The 26,188-nt window shown below is 37.5% G+C and overlaps 1 protein-coding gene across 2 annotated transcripts in view; it reads left to right on the top strand.

The window, feature by feature from the left end:
• The window catches only part of DNM3 (dynamin 3), a 591,315-nt gene that overhangs the window by 411,213 nt on the left and 153,914 nt on the right, over nt 1-26,188 (top strand). For both annotated transcript variants that reach the window (XM_068541252.1, XM_068541253.1), the window contains one exon: nt 22,833-22,942. In XM_068541252.1, the coding sequence (XP_068397353.1) occupies nt 22,833-22,942 (110 nt within the window). The remainder of the gene's footprint in view (nt 1-22,832; nt 22,943-26,188) is intronic.

The following is a 26,188-nucleotide window of genomic DNA, read 5'->3' on the forward strand; positions in this document are numbered from 1 at the left end:
TTACTTTGCTGTGCAAAAGCTTTTAAGTTTCATTAGGTCCCATTTGTTTATTTTTGTTTTTATTTCCATTACTCTAGGAGGTGGCTCAAAAAAGATCTTGCTATGATTTATGTCAAAGAGTGTTCTTCCTATGTTTTCCTCTAAGAGTTTTATAGTGTCCAGTCTTACATTTAGGTCTCGAATCCATTTTGAGTTTATTTTTGTGTATGGTGTTAGGGAGTGTTCTAATTTCATTCTTTTACATATAGCTGTCCAGTTTCCCAGCATCACTTGTTGAAGAGACTGTCTTTTCGCCATTGTATAGCCTCGCCTCCTTTGTCATAGATTAGTTGACCATAGGTGCGTGGGTTTATCTCTGGGCTTTATGTCCTGTTCCATTGATCTACATTTCTGTTTTTGTGCCAGTACCATACTGCCTTGACTACTGTAGCTTTGTAGTATAGTCTGAAGTCAGAGAGTCTGATTCCTCCAGCTCTGTTTTTTCCCTCGAGACTGCTTTAGCTATTCGGGGTCTTTTGTGTCTCCATACAAATTTTAAGATTTTTTATTCTAGTTCCTTAAAAAATGCCATTGGTAATTTGATAGGGATTGCATTATATCTGTAGATTGCTTTAGGTAGTATCGTCATTTTCACAGTATTGATTCTTCCAATCCAAGAACATGGTATATCTCTCCATCTGTTGGTATCATCTTTAATTTCTTTCATCAGTGTCTTATAGTTTTCTGCATGCAGGTCTTTTGTCTCCCTAGGTAGGTTTATTCCTAGGTATTTTATTCTTTTTGTTGCAATGGTAAATGGGAGTGTTTCCTTAATTTCTCTTTCAGATTTTTCATCATTAGTATATAGGAATGCAAGAGATTTCTGTGCATTAATTTTGTATCCTGCAACTTTACCAAATTCATTGATTAGCTCGAGTACTTTTCTGGTGGCATCTTTACAATTCTCTATGTATAGTATCATGTCATCTGCAAACAGTGACAGTTTTACTTCTTTGTTTCCAATTTGTATTCCTTTTATTTCTTTTTCTTCTCTGATTTCCGTGGCTAGGACTTCCAAAACTATGTTGAATAATAGTGGTGAGAGTGGGCATCCTTGTCTCGTTCCTGACCTTAGAGTAAATGCTTTCAGTTTTTCACCTTTGAGAATGATGTTTGCTGTGGGTTTGTCGTATATGCCTTTATTATGTTGAAGTAGGTTCCCTCTATGCCCACTCTCTTTTTCTTCATCTATTGAGATGATCATACGGTTTTTATTCTTCAATTTGTTAATATGGTGTATCACACTGATTTGCGTATATTGAAGAACTCTTGCATCTCTGGGATAAATCCCACTTGATCATGGTGTATGATCCTTTTAATGTGTTGTTGGATTCTGTTTGCTAGTATTTTGTTGAGGATTTTTGCATCTATATTCATCAGTGATATTGGTCTGTAATTTTCTTTTTTTGTAGTATCTTTGTCTGGTTTTGGTATCAGGGTGATGGTGGCCTCATAGAATGAGTTTGGGAGTGTTCCTTATTCCGCAGTTTTTTGGAAGAGTTTGAGAAAGATGGCTGTTAGCTCCTCTCTAAATGTTTGATAGAATTCACCTGTGAAGCCATCTGGTCCTGGACTTTTGTTTGTTGGAAGATTTTTAATCACAGTTTCAATTTCATGACTTGTGATTGGTCTGTTCATATTTTCTATTTCTTCCTGGTTCAGTCTTGGAAGGTTATATACCTTTCTAAGAATTTGTCCATTTCTTCCAGGTTGTCCATTTTATTGGCATAGAGTTGCTTGTAGTAGTCTCTTAGGATGCTTTGTATTTCTGTGGTGTCTGTTGTAACTTCTCCTTTTTCATTTCTAATTTTATTGATGTGAGTCCTCTCCCTCTTTTTCTTCATGAGTCTGGCTAATGGTTTATCAATTTTGTTTATCTTCTCAGAGAACAAGCTTTTAGTTTTATTGATCTTTGCTATTGTTTTCTTTGTTTCTATTTCATTTATTTCTGCTCTGATCTTTATGATTTCTTTACTTCTGCTAACTTTGTATTTTGCTTGTTCTTCTTTTTCCAGTTCCTTTAGGTGTAAGGTTAGATTGTTTATTTGAGATTTTTCTTGTTTCTTGAGGTAGGCTTGTATAGCTATAAACTTCCCTCTTAGAACTGCTTTTGCTGCATCCCATAGGTTTTGGATCGTCGTGTTTTCATTGTCATTTGTCTCTAGGTATTTTTTGATTTCCTCTTTGATTTCTTCAGTCATCTCTTGGTTACATAGTAACATACTGTTTAGCCTCCATGTGTTTGTGTTTTTTACGTTTTTTTCCCTATAATTCATTTCTAATCTCATAGCATTGTGGTCAGAAAAGATGCTTGATATGATTTCAATTTTCTTAAATTTACTGAGGCTTGATTTGTGACCCAAGATTTAATCTATCCTGGAGAATGTTCCATGCGCACTTGAGAAGAAAGTGTAATCTGCTGTTTTTGGATGGAATGTCCTATAAATATCAATTAAATCTATGTGGTCTATTGTGTCATTTAAAGCTTGTGTTTCCTTATTTATTTTCATTTTGGATGATCTGTCCATTGGTGTAAGTGAGGTGTTAAAGTCCCCCACTATTATTGTGTTACTGTTGATTTCCTCTTTTATAGCTGTTAGCAGTTGCCTTATGTATTGAGGTGCTCCTATGTTGGGTGCATATATATTTATAATTGTTATATCTTCTTCTTGGATTGATCCCTGGATCATTATGTAGTGTCCTTCCTTGTCTCTTGTAACATTCTTTATTTTAAAGTCTACGTTATCTGATATGAGTATAGCTACTCCAGCTTTCTTTTGATTTCCATTTGCATGGAATATCTTTTTCCATCCCCTCACTTTCAGTCTGTACATGTCCCTAGGTTGGAAGGGGGTCTCTTGTAGACAGCATATATATGAGTCTTGTTTTTGTATCCATTCATCAAGCCTGTGTCTTTTGGTTGGAGCATTTAATCCATTCACGTTTAAGGTAATTATCAATATGTATGTTCCTATTACCATTTTCTTAATTCTTTTGGGTTTGTTTTTATAGGTCCTTTTTTTCTCTTGTGTTTCCCACTTCAAGAAGTTCCTTTAGCATTTGCTGTAGGGCTGGTTTGGTGGTGCTGAATTCTCTCAGCTTTTGCTTTTCTGTAAAGCTTTTGATTTCTCCATCGAATCAGAATGAGATCCTTGCCGGGTAGAGTAATCTTGGTTGTAGGTTCTTCCTTTTCATCACTTTAAGTATATCATGCCACTCCCTTCTGGCTTCTAGAGTTTCTACTGAGAAATCATCTGTTAACCTTATGGGAGTTCCCTTGTATGTTATTTGTTGTTTTTCCCTGCCTGCTTTCAATAATTTTTCTTTGTCTTTAATTTTTGCCAATTTGATTACTATGTGTCTCAGCATGTTTCTCCTTGGGTTTATCCTGTATGGGACTCTCTGCGCTTCCTGGGCTTGGGTGGCTATTTCCTTTCCCATGTTAGGGGGGTTTTTGACTATAATCTCTCCAAATATTTTCTCGGGTCCTTTCTCTCTCTCTTCTCCTTCTGGGACCCCTATAATATGAATGTTGTTGCGTTTAATGATGTCCCAGAGGTCTCTTAGGCTGTCTTCATTTCTTTTCATTCTTTTTTCTTTTTTCTGTTCCGCAGCAGTGAATTCCACCATTCTGTCTTCCAGGTCACTTATCCGTTCTTCTGCCTCAGTTATTCTGCTATTGATTCCTTCTAGTGTATTTTTTGTTTCAGTTGTTGTATTGTTCATCTCTGTTTGTTTGTCCTTTAATTCTTCTAGATCTTTGTTAAACATTTCTTGCATCTTCTTGATCTTTGCCTCCATTCTTTCTCTGAGATCCTGGATCATCTTCACTATCATTATTCTGAATTCTTTTTCTGGAAGGTTGCCTATCTCCACTTCATTTAGTCGTTTTTCTGGGGTTTTTTCTTGTTCCTTCATCTGGTACATAGCCCTCTGCCTTTTCATCTTGTCTATCTTTCTGTGAATGTGGTTTTTGGTCCACAGGCTGCAGGATTGTAGTTCTTCTTGCTTCTGCTGTCTGCCCTCTGGTGGATGAGGCTATCTGAGAGGCTTGTGCAATTTTCCTGATGGGAGGGACTGGTGGTGGGTTGAGCTGGCTGTTGCTCTGGTGGGCACAGCTCAGTAAAACTTTAATCCGCTTGTCTGCTGATGCGTGGGGCTGGGTCCCCTCCCTGTTGGTTGTTTTGCCTGAGGCAACCCAACCCTGGAGCCTACCCGGGCTCTTTGTTGGGGCTAATGGCAGACTCTGGGAGGGCTCAGGCCAAGGAGTACTTCCCAGAACTTCTGCTGCCAGTGTCCTTGTCCTCATGGTGAGACAGAGCCACCCCCCAACTCTGCAGGAGACCCTCCAACACTAGCAGGTAGGTCTGGTTCAGTCTCTATGGGGTCACTGCTCCTTCCCCTGGGTCCTGATGCGCATACTAGTTTGTGTGTGCCCCCCAAGAGTGGAGTCTCTGTTTCCCCCAGTCCTTTCAAAGTCCTGCAGTCAAATCCCGCTAGCCTTCAAAGTCTGATTCTCTAGGAATTCCTCCTCCCATTGCCCGACGCCCAGGTTCGGAAACCTGACGTGGGGCTCAGAACCTTCACTCCAGTGGGTGGACTTCTGTGGTATAAGTGTTCTCCAGTTTGTGAGTCACCCACCCAGCAGTTATGGGATTTGATTTTATTGTGATTGCGCCCCTCCTACCATCTCACTGTGGCTTCTCCTTTGTCTTTGGTGGTGGGGTGTCTTTTTTGGTGAGTTCCAGTGTCTTCCTGTCAATGATTGTTCAACAGTTAGTTGTAATTCCGGTGTTCTCGCAAGAGGGAGTCCCCCCTTTATTTTTCATAATACTCCATCACTAAGGTTTTTTTCAGCCTGTCCTTCTTTTTCTAATCATTCCTTCCAAAGTCATGGATTTTAATTCACATTGAAAGATGCTTATAGTTCCTAAAATTTTAAATATAAGTAAATAAATATAAAATATAATTTCTTGTAAGGAGAACTTATCATTGAGGCCTACTGTAATACCAATGTATAACGTTGTAGTAAGGAACAGAGAGGTTGCAAAAATGGTTTATAAACTCTTACACACTAAAAAAAAGATTGTAATGTTTTATTAATTAAGAAGTTGATATTATTAGCACTACTGAAAATGAAGCTAATGTATCAGTTAAATTCAATAATTATGGAACATGTGTCTTCTACAAAGCTGGGTGCTGTAAATACTGAGAAAAATTAGAGTTACTTAAATAAGTCACTGCCAAGGAGGGGAGGCAGACAGATAAGTAAATAAATATGATAGTGAAAGAAGTACAACAACAAAGACATGTAGAAGATAAAGTGGAGGCAGCCAGGAGGATGTGATTGACTGCAATGGAGAGGGCGTGTCCATCACCCAACTGCTTAAGCTAAAAACAGAGGTGCTTTCCTTCATTCCTATCTTTACCTCATTCCTCTTTCTATCTGATTCAGGTTCAAGATTTGCTGACTCTACTCCAGGGACTGTCAAACCTTGTCTGTAAGAGGCAGATAGCATATATTTTACGCTTCGTAGGCCACATGTGTTTTCTGTCACGTATTTTTCTTCTCTTTCTTTTTTTCATAACCATTTAACGTAGTAAAAATCATTCTTAGCTATTAGGGCCACATGAACATAAGCTAAGGCCAGATTTAGCCCTCTGGGCTGTAGTTTACCAAGAACTGCTCTCCTCTAAAACCTTTTCCCAAACCCAGTCACTTCTCTCTTCCACTGCTATCCTAGCTGTAAAGACCACTGTCTCTTTCCTGCACTACTGCATTGGTCTCCTATTTGGTTTCCTGCTCCTACTCTTGGCCCTCCCTAATTCACACTCCACAAAGTGACCAAATGATCTTTTAAATCATACGTATCATTTCCCATGTCAAGGAAGGCTTCCCTGATGAACCTATAAAAAAATAATGTCTTGCAACATTTCTGTTATACTTAAAGAACTGAGGTTGCTTTTTTTCTTTTTTTTGGCGAGGGGGCATGGATCCTGGTATTTTTAGAAAAGCAATATAGTTTTCATCACTCTAATTTTATTTTAAATATGTTAACACAGTTAAAATAAGAAGGGATCTGAGATTTATCTTTTTATATATTGGAATATAATTATTCTGAATAATAAAAGAGTAATTAATTAAATTTAATTATAAGTAGCCATTAAATCTAATTGTAAATAACTCAATAAGTATTTACGTTTAGCAAGAGTAAGAAAAGGAGGAGGAGTGGGAGGAGGGGGGTAGGGAGCATGGGGCAGGAAAGAGGATGACACACTGTCATCTAAAGTTGGATAAAACTCAGTATTTGTGTTTATGTTGTTTATCTCTCTTTGGGTTGCTCTGGGTCTTTATTTGTCTGGTCCTGTCTGTGTAAAACTTTTTCTATGTTATTAATGAGGTCTAGGTGTGAAAATCTCCATAACCCCCACTTACTTCTATTACTTTCTACCAGCTTTTTGATGATGTCTTTTCTTATCCTTAGCACCAGCTTTTTCTGCTGTGTTCTCCCTTCGTCTTCCTTTGATTCACCCATTCTTCTTTTGTTAAGGGCCCAACCTTATTTTGTCTTTCCCAGGTATCCCTAATTCTTCCACAGCTCTATTTTTGAACCATACAACTCAGCATTTTACCAACCCGGCTTCTTAAAGGAAGCAGATAATTTGCAGCAAAAATTAAACATAGGTTCAATTACACATGTCAGTATGAATTAGACACGTATTATTGAGATATTTTCAAGAGTTACTCTTTTAAATAGTACCTTCTTTTTCTTAAAAGATGAAAATGCTCTTTTCATCTATTGCCTCTTTGTTCCCATAACGTTAAGTTTATTTGTTTTCGTTTTTCAATTTAAGGATTGATTTTGTGTATTATTATCCCTGCTTTACATATAGTGAAAGTGAAGTACAGAGCAGGAAAACAGTCCCCCCAAGGACCCTCAATGTATGCTCCAGCCAAGGCTGGGCCTCCCAGGTTCTGAGGGCCAGAGTGTTTTTTCTCCTGGTCCTGCTGAGGGCACTTAGAAATTAAAGCAATTCCTAAGCTATGCTCCAAGTTATTTATAAGTCAGGGTCATTTGTTTGTACCTGTTTTGACCATGTCAACCTTATTAAGAGAATTCCAAATACACTTTCCCTAAATCAGTGTTTCTCAAACTTGGGTAATGTCCAAACACCCTTTAAAGAAAAAGAATCCTCATCAGTTATAAACATATGCAAACTATTTTTATTTGTAATATTATTTATGTATGAACACAAAATTATTTTATTTTAAATATCTGCAAATATATAAGTACCTTATGCTTATCATTCTACTTTAAAAAAGCGAAGAAAGTCAAATTCAAACAGAACTATATTACCAAAAAACTTCGATTGATCAACAACATTAATGGGAGAGATGGGGGTGAGGAGACTCTAATTGCAGAAACACTACTCTAAGCATACTGCTTTAAGATATGGAGAAGCAGTCTGGTCCAGCCTTGGACTAGACAGCTACATACTGGGATGATTTAAGGGCAACCCAAGGATCTCAGGCCTACCACGTGGCTAAAGCACTTGAATGACTCAGTCCTTTCAGGTGAAAGGATTGAAGTACCCAATTTAAATGCAAAAATATTACCTGGGAGGGACTTCCCTGGCAGTCCAGTTGTTCAGACTTTGCCTTCCAATGCAGGGGGTGCGGGTTCGATCCCTGGGCGGGGAGCTAAGGTCCCACATGCCTCGTGGCCAAAAAAAACCCGCAAAACATAAAACGGAAGCAATATTGTAACAAATTCAATAAAGACTTTAAAAATGGTCCACATCAAAAAAAATCCTTGGGCTTCCCTGGTGGCGCAGTGGTTGAGAATCTGCCTGCCAATGCAGGGGACACGGGCTCGAGCCCTGGTCTGGGAAGATCCCACATGCCACAGAGCAACTGGGCCCGTGAGCCACAATTACTGAGCCTGCGCGTCTGGAGCCTGTGCTCCGCAACAAGAGAGGCCGCGATAGTGAGAGGCCCGCGCACCGAGATGAAGAGTGGCCCCCGCTTGCCACAACTAGAGAAAGCCCTCGCACAGAAACGAAGACCCAACACAGCCATAAATAAATAAATAATTACTTAAAATAAATTTTAAAAAAAATCCTTAAAAAATGTTTCTAAAAAAAATATTTCCTGGGAAGAATAATTAATAACAATTGATTTTCTAGCGACATTAATTTATTATAAATGTAATTATGCATGAAACAAAGCCTAGCAGAAGGAGGCATAGTAGAGGTGAGTTTGATATCATCATAAATCAGCGTGTATTAAGTATCTACTAGTATCAGCGATCTACGGAGATAAACAGATTCCCTACTCTTGGCTTTTAAAATCTAGTTGGTAATATACAGGACAAATGTAGTGAGAGGGGGAGCTTTCTTGGGACATAGCAGGGGGGAGAAATTTACAAACTAAGCAGCAGCAAAGCAGCCAGCCCAGGCCATCTTGGTGTGGAATCCACAGAGAAGAGAAACTGCCTAAATGGAAGATGTTTGGAGAAAGAAAACAAGCCTTTCCTACTTTTTAGTTTCCTAGTCAGTCTTGAGACTCCTGCTTATTTTTTTTTAAGTATCATAATATATCTGTAATAAAAAGTAGATGATTCTTCAATATTGAATTTCATTTTTGTATTTCCTTCAGAACTTGTACTCCCTCTAAGTAATTTCCTTGACCTATTTGGTACAATCCATCGTGGGAGTGAAGGAGAGGAATTAGTATCACCCCTTAGCCTGTAGTCACATTTCCTCTCTCTGGATATGGACATAGTCCGACAGTTCTGGGTTTCTTACAAACCTTCCTTGAATAAGAACGCAGAGTGGAAAGTTGTTGATATTGTTTCACTGCTTGTCACCCTCCTGGCTTGATATTGTTCATGTGATAAATACAGTGTTTAATGTGTGTTTATCTGCTGGGCATGTAATTATCTCATTTCCCTCATAGTTCTATAACTTACAAGTGTAAAAGCTTTCTATTGTAAGTATGTTGAAGAAACACCCACCTTACTGTTTTTATTGGTGGGAAGATGATGGCTAATAAAGTGTCCCCCAAGGAAAGGTAAACAGACGTTAGGAATCCCTAAATGCACAGACCTCTGCATGATCTCATTTAATCATCACACCCGCTATGAAGCAAGAATTATCACCTCTATATAGAGATAAAATAAGGCTTAGAGAAATCAAGTAATTTGCCTGGGTTCACATGGCTAGTGACAGAGCTCATATGTGAACCCTTATGTCTTAATTCCAAACCATGTGTGTCCTTGTCCTTGACTCACTGGTCGTTGTTTCTCAGAGACTGGGGATAGGGCCACCTGTGCATGCAGTGAAAGCAGAGAGCACTTCTAGCTTAGGTAGCTTTTGGTTTCTTTTGGTTCCTTCTACATGTCACTTCACTCTCCCTTTCTCTGTCTTCCCTCCACCTGCTCCTTTCTCTTTCTCTGTGCTACTTTTGTTCTTCATCACCCTTCCCCAAGAAAGCAGTGGGCAAGCTAGGATTAGGATTGATGGAGAAGAACTATTCCACTTCTTTTTCCCTTGTCCAAAGCTTGTTTCTGGGTGGACATGTGTTTGAGCCAATAGCAGTACACAGACCACCAGCTGTGCTCAGAGCAATCCAGCCAAATGTCATTTTAAGTCCAGGGCTGCATCTCAGAAGGCACATGGAAGGGGCCCCTTTTTCCCTGTTCCCATCTTGAGCCCACACTCCCTGGAACACAGGGAGAAGGGCTCTTAGTAAAGTACAGAGGGCATGATACTCAGGTCTCCTTTTCAAACAGTTGTTTCCCTCTCAGAAGGAACCTCATTGAATTATGTTAATATCAGCAGAGGAGTGGGAGGGGTAGCTTAATGGTCAATTCAAAGGACTTCAGAAAAGCTCGCTAGTTTGGTTGAATGCTCAGTCCTGTTGCTTTTTTCCTTAGTGCTGCCTCTTTTTGAATGTTTCTTTGCTGAAATGATAGGGGAGAGAGGGAAAAATTGAGCCTTGATTTTTGTCTGAAGCTTGGTGACAAATGATGGGAGTAAAATTTAAACCGTTCATCTACTGAGTTCTGGGAATTGTCAGAGGATTTTATTTGTACATGCCTTCCTGACCCCCACTTTTCTAAGATAAGTAAAAATTATGCTGAATTCGTAAACAAGTTACTTTTATTGAGTTGAACTTTTACAAATGTATGGTGCATTTAGCCAAAATAACACTTTTATTTAATACAATTATACTCAAAGGGCTATGCATGTAGAATTTTGTATGATTAATATGCACTTGAAAGCGTTACAAAGTAAGCATAATTTCAGAGTTTGTGGGATCTCTTAAATTCACTTTGTAATTTAACGTGCAGCCACAGAAGTCAAAATTGAGGGATATTACCACCAGGAATTCGTATTATATCACATACCTTTTCATGTAAACTAGTCACCATTCCAAACTTGAAACTTTCTCTGTTAAAAAAATATAAATTGTGTTGCCTTGGAACACAGAAAGAAGTGAAGAAATGAGACCATTAAACATTTGAAATATGCTAATTTTAAAGGGCTTGCAGTATGTTTTGCCATGCTAAGTAAAATCCCTATACTTAGCTTACTAGTAGAGAAAATTTAACCCATGAAGTTCACTGTGATTATAGAGGTAGTTGGTAATAGTTTATGAACATACATGCCACCAGGAATTTTTCTTTCTGTTTTAGTCACATCATTTGCCTTATTTTGTTTCTTATAAATCTGCTCAAATGCTGTCACCTACCCCTTGAATTTTCAATTTAAAATTTCTCATACAGGTTATTTCTCATATGTATATAATTTTTCCTAGCTAAAGACTCTTTCCTTGAGTGAAAAGCCCTGGAAATTCATAACTGCATAGCTTTCTCGCTCTCTCTCACTCAAACACACACACTCACACTCACACTCACGCTCACATTCACATACTTGTTAATAATCAGTTCATGTAGTTTTTTTTAAATGACTATTAAAATGGGAAATGTTTATTCTTCTGCTTTACTGGCTATTCATTTTTGCTAAGACATAATAGTACATGATGACTAGATATTGCTACTGTATTCTCAGAGTTCTTAATTATCAACAACAGAATCTACTCTAGCTACTTTAAGTAGCAAAACATTAATTAAGGGAGATATACTGTTCAAAGAACCTTTGGGAGGGAAAAATTACAGAAATAGGCTGAGTTTCCAGGAATGGTTCCCCAAATTAAATTTCAGAACCTGGGTTGCCAGGGAGCTGTTTCCTCCACCAATCTGGAGGCAACACAATCAGGAAGCCACCCTATATTATATAGCCTCTGGATCCAGAGCCATACCACCTCTGCCATGATCCAGGCCAACAAAACAGGTGCCACATCCTCTGTCTCTTTTCAGTGTGACTCACTTCTGAACCAAAGTCTGGCATAAGCACATCAGATTGGCTGAAACTATGTCTCATCTGGAGCCCTCACTGTAAGAGGAAGATTGGGAAGGGAAGGGGAGTTTTGAATTGAACTCAAACGTTACAAGGAGGTTGGAATGGGTGTTGAGATAGTCCATCCTCAGAATCCACTTCAGTTAATAGCTGTGATATATATAATCTATGGTGATTCTGTGCCATTCAGCTGCTTGGAAATTCTATGTGTGAGTGGGGCTTGCGAAATATAGGATCTCCTTGTAAGGTGATCAGGTAGGAAGCTGGCTTTTTCCTTGAAATGTTAGGATATGGGGCATTTTCTCTGAATCTATTTAGCTTCCCAGAGAATGACAGTCCAATATCCTGCCTGACAGAGGAATAGAAATCCATCTGGTTGCTGGCATTCTGGGGGAGGGCAGGAAAGGTGGCTGAGGGACAGCATTTCAGTATAAAGGCTTTCACTAAGTTCTCTTGTTTTTAACCCATGTTTGCTGTCCACCCTGCCTGGTATCTCTGGGTCCAAAACTTCTTTTGTATAATCTTTTCTCTAGGGAAAAGCCTCTGGTCTCCTGCTGGGGTTAAGGAATGGGCTGCCATACTTAGAGGGAAGGACCCTATGTCATCAGTTGCTCTGTGTACTTCTGTGTATGGCTCTATCTGATCCTGCCCTTTCACTCCCACAACTGTATCCCTTCATGTGAGGTACCAGGTGCCTCCAAGGGGAAGACAGGACCCAAGTGGGGTGGCTTGTCCTCCATTCTCTCCCCGTGTAGGTGTTAGGAGGTGATAACTCCTATCTGTATGCTAAGTTAATGAATGCTCCTCTGTCTGCTTTCCCTCTTCCAAAGCTTTTGGGAAATCTCTTGTCCACTGTTTTCTCCCCTCCCATTTTCTTTGTCCTTGTGAATCAATATCTTTTTATTCCTTCACTGTTATCATAGTGGGTTTGGAGGAGGGAAAGGCTATATATGCATGCAATCAATCTACCATGCTTAACCATAAGTCCTTTAAATTTATTCTTTAGTGCACTTATTATATCTGTCTTTTACATTGTCAGTGTATGTACAAATATTCATGAATATTGCTTTAAATATAAGGATTAATATAGAGATTAAATATAAACATTTAAGAATAAAATCATTAATATTCTCACTTTCAAATTATAAAAGTACCTTTTTAATCGGGGGTAAGAGGAGTCCACATTTTGAGGGTATCAGATGTACCTGAAATTATAGGGCAATATATATATACTAAATGAAAAAAAAAAAAAAAAAAAAGTGGTATGGCCCAAGAATGCCATGAGAAGGGAGGAGGGAGCCCTCCAGTGGGCTCTTATGGCCAGACAGGCTTCCTGGAGGAGGTGGAGATTTAACTGGACTCTGAAGAGAGAGAAGGAGCCAGGAAAAGAGCAGTGTCTCCGGTTGGGTAATGCCAAGTGTGACTGTATTTCCCTTACCCAGTAGAGATATGCCAGTGTGTAGCTCCATTTAAGGATCTGAGTGAGTGCAGAGCGGGTAGCCATGAAGCCAATAGCATATAAACCATGGAGTTTTCTTGGGCCTGCTAGGACAGCCCATCAAAGGCACACATAGACAGTTTCTTCAGTGCCCAAGAGGAAAATCTAAAGAAGTACTATTTACTAGCAGTGTGCTGGCTCACAGATGCTATTTACTACTCAAAATGTAATTCTGATTAAAGCAGGGTATTAAAGTCCAACTAAAAAGATGGGTAGTTTATGAGTTTCATACTTGTACATCTCTATAGTTATAACTTTTTAATAGCAATAAACACCAGATTTTAGTTTTCAACAGCATGTGGAACTAGTAATCTGGTATTCTCAATATTTATATAGGCTCTTTTTTCTTTGATATTTTGATTATTTTATAAGTCAGTCATCATCTCTGAGTCCTTAATCTAGGCAAAGCACCATGCCAGCCTATGAGGGAACTCAGGCATATGTGCATTCAACACTTTGTAGAATGTCAACTATGCAACCAAAAGTAAGAAGGAAGCAGTTGCTTCCCTCAAAGACTTGACGCTTTGATGGGGAAGTCAGGACATAGTTATAGTGTAGCAAGGGAGCAAGATACATCAAATAAAAATAATTTAAAAAGGTAATAATAGTAATGGATTCGCTCTTTCCCTTAGGAGTTTACCTGGTAGTTGGAAAGGCAGAGCATACACACACTTAGATGAAACATTTGGACACTTAGAAAATAAGGCAAAAGTACAAAGTAATGTAGTACAAACCAAGCACACAAGTTCTGTCAAGGGATCAGACTTGGGTGGGAGGAATCCCGGAAATGATAGACGAGGCCTGGGTGCCATGCCTGGCCATAGCAGGAGCTTGTGGTGGTTCAGGAGCACTGCATACTTGGGTGAGTTTTTGGTGGGCACATCAAAGTGCCCAATCAGGCCGGCAGAGCATGGCAGGAGTGGTTTGAACTGGAAGGATTTGCTAGATTGTATCCATGGTTCTGAGAGATGCGTTTGCTCAGTTAGAAGTCACAGGGAGCTAGATGGAGCTGCTTGGTGTAGTGGACTTAAAGGGGTGAGGCAAATCAAGTTCCAGGCAGACTGGAGGTGAGAGCAGAGCCCGGGCACTGTGGGAACATCTGGAGAATAAGACTAGCAGGTGAACCAGACTCTGGAAAAGGGATCCGGAGATCCAGGCCTGTGTACTAGAGTCCTTAGTCATTGCAACTGCATTTCTTAGGGCGAGAGGATGAGTCTTAATGGGCAGGTTTCTCATATCCTCACTCTTGCTTCAATTGAGGACCTACACTTTTTAATCTACTTAATGTAATGGGCTTCGGTGTCAGAATTTTTTTAAAGGATCCCACTGATTTGAAAATATAAGTCTACAAATAGGGTGGGGAAGGAAAAGAAGACAGAAAAATGAGACCTATAATACTTGAAGAAAAAATGTACATTGAGCTAGATGGAGTAATCTTTTGCAGGAATTTTGAGGGAAGAGAAACAGAGTGGCAAATAGGCAGCAGTATTTCTAGTGGAGGAAATAGTATAGATGAAGACAAGATATGATTGGATGTGTTCTGTGTGGAAAGTGAAAATGCATTGACTTCCGGGAAAGCAGGAGTCCCGTGGTTGGTGCAGTGGGTGTGTGGAAGAATTAGAATTTACTCTGAAGGGCAATACAGTGTCATCTTGGAAAATGAGGTGAGGTGAGGATGGAAGCATGATGAGTATGTATGCTTTCATAATTCTTGTGTCAGTTATTGAAAGCATGAAAGGCTTATATTAATTTATGAGGGCATCACATTTTTCTTGGCCCTGATCCCCACCCAGAAACCCAGGATAAAGTCTCCAGTTTCCCTGTTTGCAAACATTCTGGTCATAGTGTATCAAGGAAAAAAGAAAACATTGTCAGGGAAAAAATATTGATCAACATCATTGTCTCTTGAGCAGCAAGCAAATTATAATAATTGAGTGTCCCACAGTATGTCATGAGTTTTCAGGATTCTGCAAAAGCATTTATAGCCCCTGGACGAGGGATCTTTTCAGCTTGGACTGATCTGTGGGCTACTGCCCTGTTTTTGGACCAGGTTCTCAGTCGCTTCATCATATTGTCTCCTCCTGTAGCTGGCAATGCAGGACCCCCTCTGTGCCCTACACACATCGTCGGTGCTGTTGTGTCCTACGAATGCCGCATTCATTGCTAGCAGAATGGTGCAGCACTGAGGGAGGACAAATAAATGTCAGGTTCTCAATAGGAGAAGAGACATTTAACAGATTAGGAGTATACAATGTGGCAAATGTGATAATAGAGAATGCACATGAAATATTATTGAGTATGAGAAGAGGAGTGGTCAAAACCAGGACTCTTTGCTCTTGTGAAGCACAGCTATTCTCAGCAACATGGTATATTCTGTTAGTCTGTCATGGAGTCTGTTTCTAATCTGATTATTTATTAGCCTGAGGAATTGCCATGATGTTTTAAAATGTTAGAGCAAGGCAGTGAAGAATTATAACAAATCTCACATATTTAAAAAATAAATTTGGAACCATTATTACATATTTCAAAGATATATTTGGTGCCTTTACTGGCTTTTTAAAATAATTTTCTCTTGTCTTTTATAATCTAGTCTCTTTTATGTTCTGTCAATTTTTAAAACTTTATATCAGTTCTTACCTCTTAAGAGCAGCATATCTGCTGCATTTTGTTTTTTGTACTGTTTTGAAGTGTATTGGATTGTCACAGTATATTTATATGTTTAGGCCATGAGATTTTTTTATTAATCAAATCAAGTATGTTGGTCTAGGTTAGTAAAATTTCACTTAATAAACCATATAATACTACGCAAAACACTTAAATTAATTCAAAATCAATCTTTGAGGAATTTAAAATAAATTTTCATATCACATCTGGTTAGATCATTTTTAACATAATAGTATAGGTAGACATAATAGTAAAAATAGTATAGGTACACCATAAGAGTAAAATTCCATCATGTTGGTATTTTATTTGTAATGTATCATCAACAATCAAAGGTTTGATAAGCAACATCTGTGTACGCAGCAGTGTAATAGCTGTTAAATGTAAACACAAAAGAATTATAACACAGTCCTTGCCCTCAAGGAGCTTCCAATTTGCTTGAAGAGGCAAACTGAACATAAATAAGAAATGGCATTCTATATAGCCTATGACAAAAATTATGGGAAATTTGAGAGCTATACAGAGGTCTATGATTTGCTGTAATCAGAGTAGACTTCATGGAGGAGGTGGCAATTGACATAAATTTCAAGGCCACTAGTATTTGCCTTCTTGCTGAGAAGAGGCATTCCTAGCAAGTAGAAGCAATACAAACAAAGGCAGAGGTAAAAATAAACATGGCAGTCAGCCTAAACTTTATAAAAGTTTAATGATCAAAAGCATTGCCAATCAGTTAAGTATCTTATACAGGTTTTTTTTCCCATAGAATTTTTATTTGATTCTCAAAATATATGTGACTATCAACATTTTTATGCAGTATTTGGCTTTGGTCATCAGACATTCTAAAGTCAATTCAACAAATATTTATAATATATGCTATGTAAATTTCAATGACCACTATGCTAGGTATTATAATATGTGGAAATGAGGAAGGATTTGTGATCTTATCCTTGAAGATTTTGTTGCCTTATTAGTGAGAATGATGCAGAAATAAAATGATTCAATATAGTCATCAAACCAAGGCCACTCAAATATTCCCCAAGTTGTAAAACTCTCTACCTATGAGTCACCAATTGTTTGAAAGACTTTCCAATCCTTTGCATATGCAGGAGCTATTCCTCCACACACCAGACCCTCTCCTCATACCCACTGTAGCTCCTTCCAGCAACCAAGTTTTATTGATGGTGCTCTGCCAGCTAAAGGTTATCACTGGGCACTTGCTGACCCCACATCTGTCCCTCATTGATCCTTTTGTTTCCTTTCAAGGTCAGTGAACACATACTGTGGGGCTATATCTTAATTCCCGCCTCCCTCCAACTTGATTCCTCTGCTTTTACCACTCATAGTTTAGTTACTTCCACCTCAGACCACACTCTTTCACACATTAATGCCTCCTTATTTTGGCCTATTCTATTTCTCCTCTTTCTTCTAACTCTTACCAAGTTATTGCAAGGAAAAAACACACTCTCTCTCATATTCCCTCTCTCTTTGAACAAAGAATCCCTGTCGTCTTTGATGCCTCCCGTACAAATAGTGCTGGTAAAAACCTTATATTGAGAAAAGGAAAGGTACCATGTTTCAAAATGAAGAAAATAATGGTGTTGAATGAGTGACATCAGCTTCTGAAGCTTTTGAAAATACACAGAAATTTCTTTCTGAATCTCCATTAAAAAATCTTTCTCTAGAATTTTGCAAATGCTTCCTCCAAAATGTCTACTAAAGATAAAATGTTTAAAATATCAAATTCTATTTCTTGTTTATTTACAAATATTACAAAAAACATTCTCTACTTTTCTCTTTTCTTTGCAAAAAATGTAACCTACTTGAACAATAAAATTTACTGAACATTCTGAGTTCCAAATGAACAACTTTGACAGAAATTTTTTAATGTAGTGCATTTACAAGATGAGGGTGTCTCATATAAGGTATACAGGCATACCTCATTTTATTGTGCTTCACTTTATTGCTCTTCTCAGATAATGTGTTTTTTTACAAATTGAAGTTTTGTAACAACCCTACCTTGTCAGATGATGGTTAGTGTTTTTAAGCAACAAAGTACTTTTAAATTAAGGTAAGTTCGTTGTTTTTTTAGCCATAATGCTATTCCACATTTAATAGACTACCGTATAGTGTAAACATAACTTTTATAGCATTGGGAAACCAAAAAAAATCATTTGACTTGCTTTATTGTGATATTTGCTTTATTGCGGTGGTCTGGATCTAAACCTGTAACATCTCCAAGGTATGCCTATAATTTAAAAATTAATAGAATAAACAATACCTATTGTATGAATTGAAAGGAGAGAGATGGGGAAGTGACACAGACAGACAAATAATTAAAAACCTGGGAAAACTTTTTGCACAGAATATAGAAACTTGAGCTGGACTCTAAATAGTGAACTGGTATGACAGGGAGAAGTTGACAGGGTGTCTCAAGCTGGGAAAAGACTGTTGGCAAATGTGTATTTGGTTGAAATGGAGACTTCCTATGGAAGAGTAAAGGAGATATTGACAAATAAGGATCGGACCACTTTGTAGGTGTTTTTCAATTTCACATTAAGGAGTTTCATGGAATTTCTTCCGTAAGTAGTGGAGAGCTATGAACGTTTTGAAGGACTGTAATGAATTTGACAGGGTGGTTTAAGAAAATTGCCCTCCCTGGTGATGTTAGAGGAATTAGAAGACTAGAAGGCTAGATAGGAAGCCATTTATAACTGCATGCTTGTGAGATGCCAAGGACCTGGATTAATGTAGTGGGAATGTCAAACAATGGGAGCTCTGACAAATGCTTCAAACACAATGCAGCGTAGTCTTGATGTAATAAAGGAGGCGAAGGAAGACAATACATCATAAATGGCAGTGAGGTTTCAGACTGGGTGACTGGGAGAATGATAAATACACCTGATGGCAGAAAGGTGTATTTATCAATTTTCAAGAGGAAAATTGAATGGATGAGAGGAAGGAAAGTGATGATAGGTACATGGGCTCATCACTGTCAATAGAAAGTTAATGTGAGTCACGTATGCCATTTAAAATTGTCTAGCAGCCACATTCAAAACAGTAAAAATAAACAGATGAAATTATGTTTAATAATACTTTATTTACCCCAATATATTCAAAGTATTATCATTTCAACATATAATCCATATAAAAGTATTGATGATATAGTTTGCATTCTTTTTTCATACTAAATCTTTGAAATCTGGTTTGTAGTTAACACTTAAAGTACATCCCAATTTGACTAGCTATATTTCAAATACTTGGTACTCCCCTTAGCTAGAGGCTACCATATTGAACACTGCATTATGTTTAGGCAGTTTAATGGAGTTAAAAAGAATATGTAGCAAATGTCTCAGTTAAGCTGGTGCTAAGATTCACTATATTTTGGAAATTATAATTCTATTTTTCCTTTCTCCTCCTCTATTTCTTTTGTTTATTTTAGCTATTTCATATTCAAGATGTTCTTTTAGCAGAATGTCATACTTTCCCAAAAACACCAAGAATTTTAGAAATATCCACGATATGTCATTTCATTGCTCTCTCATTTAATTCTCCATTTGACTTATAACTTTAATTAAGCAAATCAGTCTGAATCTTCTTTTTCTTCTATTTTTGTCAGTCTTAAAACTCTTCTAGTGGGAAGCAGCCGCAGAGCACAGGGAGATCAGCTCAGTGCTTTGTGACCACCTAGAGGGGTGAGATAGGGAGGGTGGGAGGGAGACGCAAGAGGGAGGAGATATGGGGATATATGTATATGTATAGCTGATTCACTTTGTTATAAAGCAGAAACTAACACACCATTGTAAAGCAATTATACTCCAATAAAGATGTTAAAAAAAAATGCAGTAGTGTACAGACATTTTTCCAAATAAGACATACAGATGGCCAACAAGTACATGAAAAGGTGTTCAACATCACTAATTATCAGGGAAATGCAAATCAAAACCACAAGGAGATATCACCTCACACCTGTTAGAATGGCTATCATCAAGAAGACAAGATAACAAGTGTTGGCAAGAATGTGGAGAAAAGGAACACTTATGTACTATTGATGGGAATATAAATTATGGAAAACAGTATGGAGGTTCCTTAAGAAATTAAAAATAGAACTACCTTGGGGCTTCCCTGGTGGCGCAGTGGTTGAGAATCTGACTGCCAATGCAGGGGACATGGGTTCGAGCCCTGGTCTGGGAAGATCCCACGTGCCGCGGAGCAGCTGGGCCCGTGAGCCACAATTGCTGAGCCTGCGCGTCTGGAGCCTGTGCTCCACAACAAGAGAGGCCGCGATAGTGAGAGGCCCACACACCGCGATGAAGAGTGGCCCCCACTTGCCACAACTAGAGAAAGCCCTTGCACAGAAACAAAGACCCAACACAGCCATAAATAAATAAATAAACAGATACTTTAAAAAAAAGAAATAGAACTACCTTATGATCCAGCAGTCCCACTTCCGGGTATATATCCAAAGAAATGAAAACAGAATCTTGAAGAGATAGCTGCACTCCCATGTTTATTGCAGCATTATTCACAATAGCCAAGGTACGGAAACAACCTAAGTGACAGCTGATGGGTGAATGGATAAAACAGATATGGTGTACACAGACAATGGAATATTATTCAACCATGAGAAAGAAGGAAATCCTGCCATTTGCAACAACATGGATGGACTTTAAGGGCATTATGCTAAGTGAAATAAGTCAGAGTAAGAGAAAATAATATAGGATATCACTTATTTGTATAATCTTAAAGAGCAAAACTCAGAAACAGAGAGTAGAATGGTGGTTAACAGGGATGGGGGTGTGGAAAAAATAGGGAGACATTGGTCAGAGGGCACAAACTTCCACTTACAAGACAAATAAGTTCTAGCAATCTAATGTACAGCATGGTGATTATAGTTAATAATACTGTATTCTTAACTTGAAAGATGCTAAGACAGTAAATCTTATATATTCCCACCACAAAAAAAAAATGGTAATTATGTGAGATGATGAAGGCATTGGCTAAAGCTATGGTAGTAATCATTTTGCAATATATGTTTATCAAATCAGCATGTTGTATACCTTAAAGGTACACAATGTTGTACGTCAATTACATCTCAATAAAACTGGGAAAATAAAATATAAAAATAACTCTTGATTATGAAATAATTTAGCAATATGTCCTCAAAACTCTTAGATAAATGACATTTAGTCCTTTGGAAATGAAACTGCATTTTTAGTATTTCTCTCTCTGCATATGTGTGTATTTCTCCAGTGTTTAATATCTGATGTAAACTTGCTGGAGTTTTGGTCTTCACTATATGCTAAAGAATGCAGTACAAAAGGGAGCCTACTTCTATAGAAAACATGCCAAGGACATTGTATTCCATCTTTACAATGAGATGCAGATTTTCCATTAAAGGCGAATCCATCATTTCAAAAGGTTGAATAGGATGATGCATTAAAAAAATCCAGCTGCTTAAATTTAGGGCATTGAAAAACAACCAGTAAAAAAAAATGTTCCCTGCGTCTCAAACATTTTCATTTGATTATGTATTGGGTAGCTTTTCATTCAGTCTATGATCTTGCCTCTTAGAATGCTATCCTAAAATAGTCTGACAAGTCTTTCAAACAAGTTAGACCCAACTATAATGCTTCATTTATGTAAATTATGTATTTTGCTATTTAGAATATCCTTGTGTTTGCTAATATACTGTTAATTTTGGTACAAGAAACATTGGAATCTTCTTACAGTGCTTTGCTTTTTCATGTTTATTCTTGGGCTCCTCTCACTGCCATTCAGTTTCTTTTATGTTTTTGTTTTGTTTTGTTTTGCTATCTTCTTTGAAGACCTTGTCTGCCAGGACAGCCATTTTGTTCTCCAACCAGCTTCCTTCAACTTCTCGAGTCATCTATTTCTCTCTGCCTCACTATTCTAAAGTGCTCTGCCCAACTTTCCCTGATTAATTTAGGAGTGAGAAGTGGCAAAGCCAGTGATAGTTCTTGCAATAACACTCTCTGATGTCTGCAGAGAGTGTGGTCCCCACAAGCAGGCTAGGGAGCATGGAAGAGTTCTGCCCCACACAGCTGAGCCTAGACCAATTCTCAAGCGAGAGCTGGAGGAGCTTCAGGAACAAAAAGGCTTATGTCAAACATATCTGTACGTTACATGTATTTCCCACAGGCATTAATAGTTGTTTATTAAAAGTCATGGCTAGATCTCCATGCTCTCCTCCTCTGGGGTCTAGGCCTGGTTTTTCTCAGGACTGTCACCCGAGATATACAGAGGACTACTGTTTAACAAGGACTGTGCTAAAGTGCCCCAGGTAATAGATATCGACTAGGTTTCTTAAACTGAGTATTTGGCTCTCTTCTATTATACTGGTTGTTAGGCGTTTATGCATATGATAATATTGTCCCTGGGCCAATCCTTAAAAGTAAATGTTTCTAATAATTCTTTGGCATCCAGTATGTTTTGTTTTACCAAGATTAGTTTGGTCCCATTTGCAGACCTCCCCTCTCAAATGTGCATTTTCTTCCTAAAGTGTTGTTAATTTTAAGAGAATTTGTTCTAGTTAATATTAGTTCACTTCTAATGGGTTCTTTTTTTCTCAAAGAGTTTGACAATTTAATGGAATCATTTCTTTCTCGACCCACATTTTATTCTAGACTCAAAGGAAGGAAGTATTTTCTGTGCTTTATCATAGTTTATAGGGGGTATTTCATACTAGGGTCCTTGTGCTTCCAGTCTCTTGCCAGCTCTGGCTATCAAAACTGCTTAGGCTGCAAATAAAATATGAAATGAAATCCATCTGGCATTTCTCATTGAATTAGGACCAGAACATTTTTGTTAAATATTAACAGATGGCTAAATTTTTAATATCAAACTAACATTTTAAAACATCTAAGGGGACCCACATGAGGAAGAAAGGATAGAGGACCATGTGTTTTCTCCATCCCTGAGCCCTTCCTTCCTCTGCACTTTCCCTCCCCTCATTCTTCTGACCCACGTGTTGAGAACCATTGGAGTCTCCTATCTCAGATAATTTTTGTTCCTTGGTAGCTGGTATCAAAGTAGTGTGTGATGGTATCAAAATATTCTAATTAAATGTTGACCAACTCAGGTGATGTGTTGCTATGGGCATGCTTCAAGATCTTTTATTAAAGCCAATTCTCTCTCTCTTTCTCTCTCTCTCTCTTTCTCTCTCTCTCTCTCTCTCTCTCTCTCTCTCTAGGAAAAAGAAAAGAAGTATATGCTTCCCTTGGACAACCTGAAAGTTCGGGATGTGGAAAAAAGCTTTATGTCTAGCAAGCACATCTTTGCACTCTTTAATACAGAACAAAGGTAAGAAAATGAAGCAACTTTTGTCTTCACATTTTCTTTCCTTGAATTTCTACATGATCCAGAGACCATATTTACAAGATTTCTTTTGCTCCCACCTTGAAATTTGTCAACTCTTCAGTTTTCCTTTCATTTATTTTGTATTTTTAGCTTTTACCATAGGTTGTGGATTCAGAAGATTTAAACTTAGAATAAGGAGGATCTTAAAATATTAATTAATTTATTTCCTGCTTTTCCAGCAGGCACCCATGTCATGCTGCTTCCATTCTTAAATTACATTTTGTTACTTTAAAGTCTTCCTTGTCCTGAATGTATTGTTTACATACTTATAAATAAATTGCTCAGCTATAATTTTTAATAGTCTCTGTCTAGCATGGATGAATATCACTTAAGACCTTCTCCTATGTATTATGACTCAATTCTTACATTGGTGAATAGAATTATTCAGTTAATGTGAATATAAATATATTGTTCTTTACAGTTTTTCAAAGCACTCTTTACTTTCATTGCCTGGTTTTTGTAACAATTGTCTGTGAGCTAAAAGATAGAGTACTGTGGTTACCATTTCCTAAATTAGAAATGTAGCTCAGAGACTTTCTTAAGATCACAAAATTAGCCCTGAATTTTGGGCTGATTTTCATGGAGTGCCATGGTTGTTCACTGAAAGTAAGCAGTAAAGTTAAGTAAACAAATGGGGAGGCGACAGAGAATTGGATAGAGAGATGTAAAAAGGCTCCAACTAGGCAAAAATAATAAAGGAGATCTTTTCCAAATGGAATTGTTATAGGAACAAGCTAATTAATTTCTATGAGTCAGTTATTAAGAGACTGAGTCAGTAGGTGGCAGGATCTAATTTTAACCCATCTCTCAAAGCCTTTTATCTTTATTTAGCAATGAGTGAAGTTCCTTGATTAGGTTCAATGACTGGTCCAGGGTCAATCACACAGTAAATCAAAATAGCAAAAAAAAATAAAGCCCTTCTTCCTACATTCCCAGTCAGTTGCTCAGAGTGACTCATTATACAAAAATACTTAGAAAAACCACAAGAGCAAGCATTTAAAGAATCAAGGGAAAAGAAAATTAAATACAACTCCCTACCAGATACTGTGATGGGATTTTATTAAAGACCTAGTATTGTTTTTGAGAGCAGCTTGTAAAAAGACACTGAAAATGATAAAGAATAAAAAGGTTTCCTGGAGAGAGCAGTAGTGTGTCTTCCACTAGGGCAAAACTCAGTACTGTTTACATACCTTCCTCAGAGCAGCGGGGAGTTGGGAGGTCCTAAAGGAATCTTCAGGGGTATGCTCAGCCTTCTTGTCTGGATACAGAGTGGGAAGTATGATTACCACACAGGAGGTCAAACTAAATTTGAATCCTTGATCAACCTAGAAAGTTCAGGTTATAAAAGGGCTGAGTACAAAGTAAAAAAATCAGACAACGGTAAAGCATCTATTTAGACAAATACAACTATGGATTTTAAAGACAGCAAAAAACACAAATATAAGAAAACTCTGGGCTTCTAAAAATCTAGGTATCCTGGAATTCTAGACTTGTCAGAAGGTATTGAACTCTTCAACCACTTCTCAAGACCTCTGTGTGTGCAAGAATGTCCCATCTACAGGCACATTTGCCATTTGTCTTTTCCTCTGAAATCTTGATTATTTTCAATTATTTTTGTACTGGCTAGGCCCTCCGGTACAATGTTAGGTACAACTGGGCATCTTTGTTTTGTTTCTGATTTTAAGGAAAATTATTTCACAACTTTATGGTTAAGCCCTTTCTTATAGGTACCTGATATCAGGTAAAGATGATCCCCTGGGTTCCTAGTTGCTAAGGTTTCTGTTTTAATCATGGATGGGTGTTTAACTCTTTTAAGTGCTTTTTTTGCCTCTGTGATTTTCTTCTTTAATCCATTCATGTGGTGAAATACATTAATAGACCTTCTTATTGTAAACCATCCTTGATCTCCTGGGATTAAACCTAAATTAAATTATGATGTATTATTATCTATTATGTGTTCCTGGCTTAAGTTTGCCAGCATTTTATTTAGACTTTTGCATCTATGTTCAAAAATGAAATTGGCCCATAAATGTTCTTTTCTGTACTTTCCCTGCCTGGTTTTCATATCAAGGGTTCTGTTAGCTTCATAATTGAAGTGGAAATAAGTTCTTATTTTTCTTTGGAACACTTTGTGTAAGGTAGGGATTAACTGTCAACTGATTGGTAGATCCCACCTGTAAAATCATCCAACCCTGTGGACAGTTTTGATAAGTAGACTTTTGACTAGTGATTTAATAATTATAGATTTGTTCAGGTTTTCTGTTTTTTCCATGAGTCAGTTTAGACAAATTATATAATTTTTTAGGAAATTGTCCATTCTGTTCATTTTAACATGTATTAGCATCAAGTATTTCTTAATGTTCTATTTTTACAAATCTCTGCTGTATCTGAAATATGACCCCTTTTTATTTCTGATATTAAGCCTTACTTTTTTTTAACTTGATCACTCTTTCCAGAGTTGTATCTATTTCCAGAGAACCAGATTTTGATTTTGATCCTCAATTGTATATATTTTGTCTGTTTCAAGAATTTCTGCTCCCTTCTTCATTTCCTAACTTGTATTTTGTGTTTACTTTGTAGCTCTTTTTTTCTAACTTCTTAATTTAGATGTGTAGCTCATCAATTTTTATCCTGTTTTTTCCTATATATGCATATAAATGTATAGATTTCCCTCTACATATTTTTTTGCTGCTCATCACAAACTTTGTAATGTAATACTTTTGTTATCATTAAGTTCTGTTTGCTCCGATCTTCTGTTTCCATAATCTTCATTATGATTTTTTTCTTTGAGTTGTTTAGGACTGTGTTTTATATTTTATAGTGCATGGAATTTTATTGTTTTGTTGTTGTTGATTTCTAACTTAATTGTATTGTAGTCAGAGAATATGGTCTGAGGGCTGTCTTTTCGTCTTGTTTAAGGTTTCCTTTGTTATGCAAAAGCTTTTAAGTTTCATTAGGTCCCATTTGTTTATTTTTGTTTTTATTTTCATTTCTCTAGGAGGTGGGTAATAAAAGACCTTGCTGTGGTTTATTGTCAAAGAGTGTTTTTCCTATGTTTTCTTCTAAGAGTTTTATAGTGTCCAATCTTACATTCAGGTCTTTAATCCACTTGGAGTTTGTGTTTGTGTATAGTGTTAGGAAGTGTTCTAATTTCATTCTTTTGCATATAGCTGTCCAGTTTTGCCAGCA

The sequence above is a fragment of the Eschrichtius robustus genome, chromosome 3 (genome assembly GCF_028021215.1).
Source record: "Eschrichtius robustus isolate mEscRob2 chromosome 3, mEscRob2.pri, whole genome shotgun sequence".
NCBI lineage: Eukaryota > Metazoa > Chordata > Mammalia > Artiodactyla > Eschrichtiidae > Eschrichtius > Eschrichtius robustus.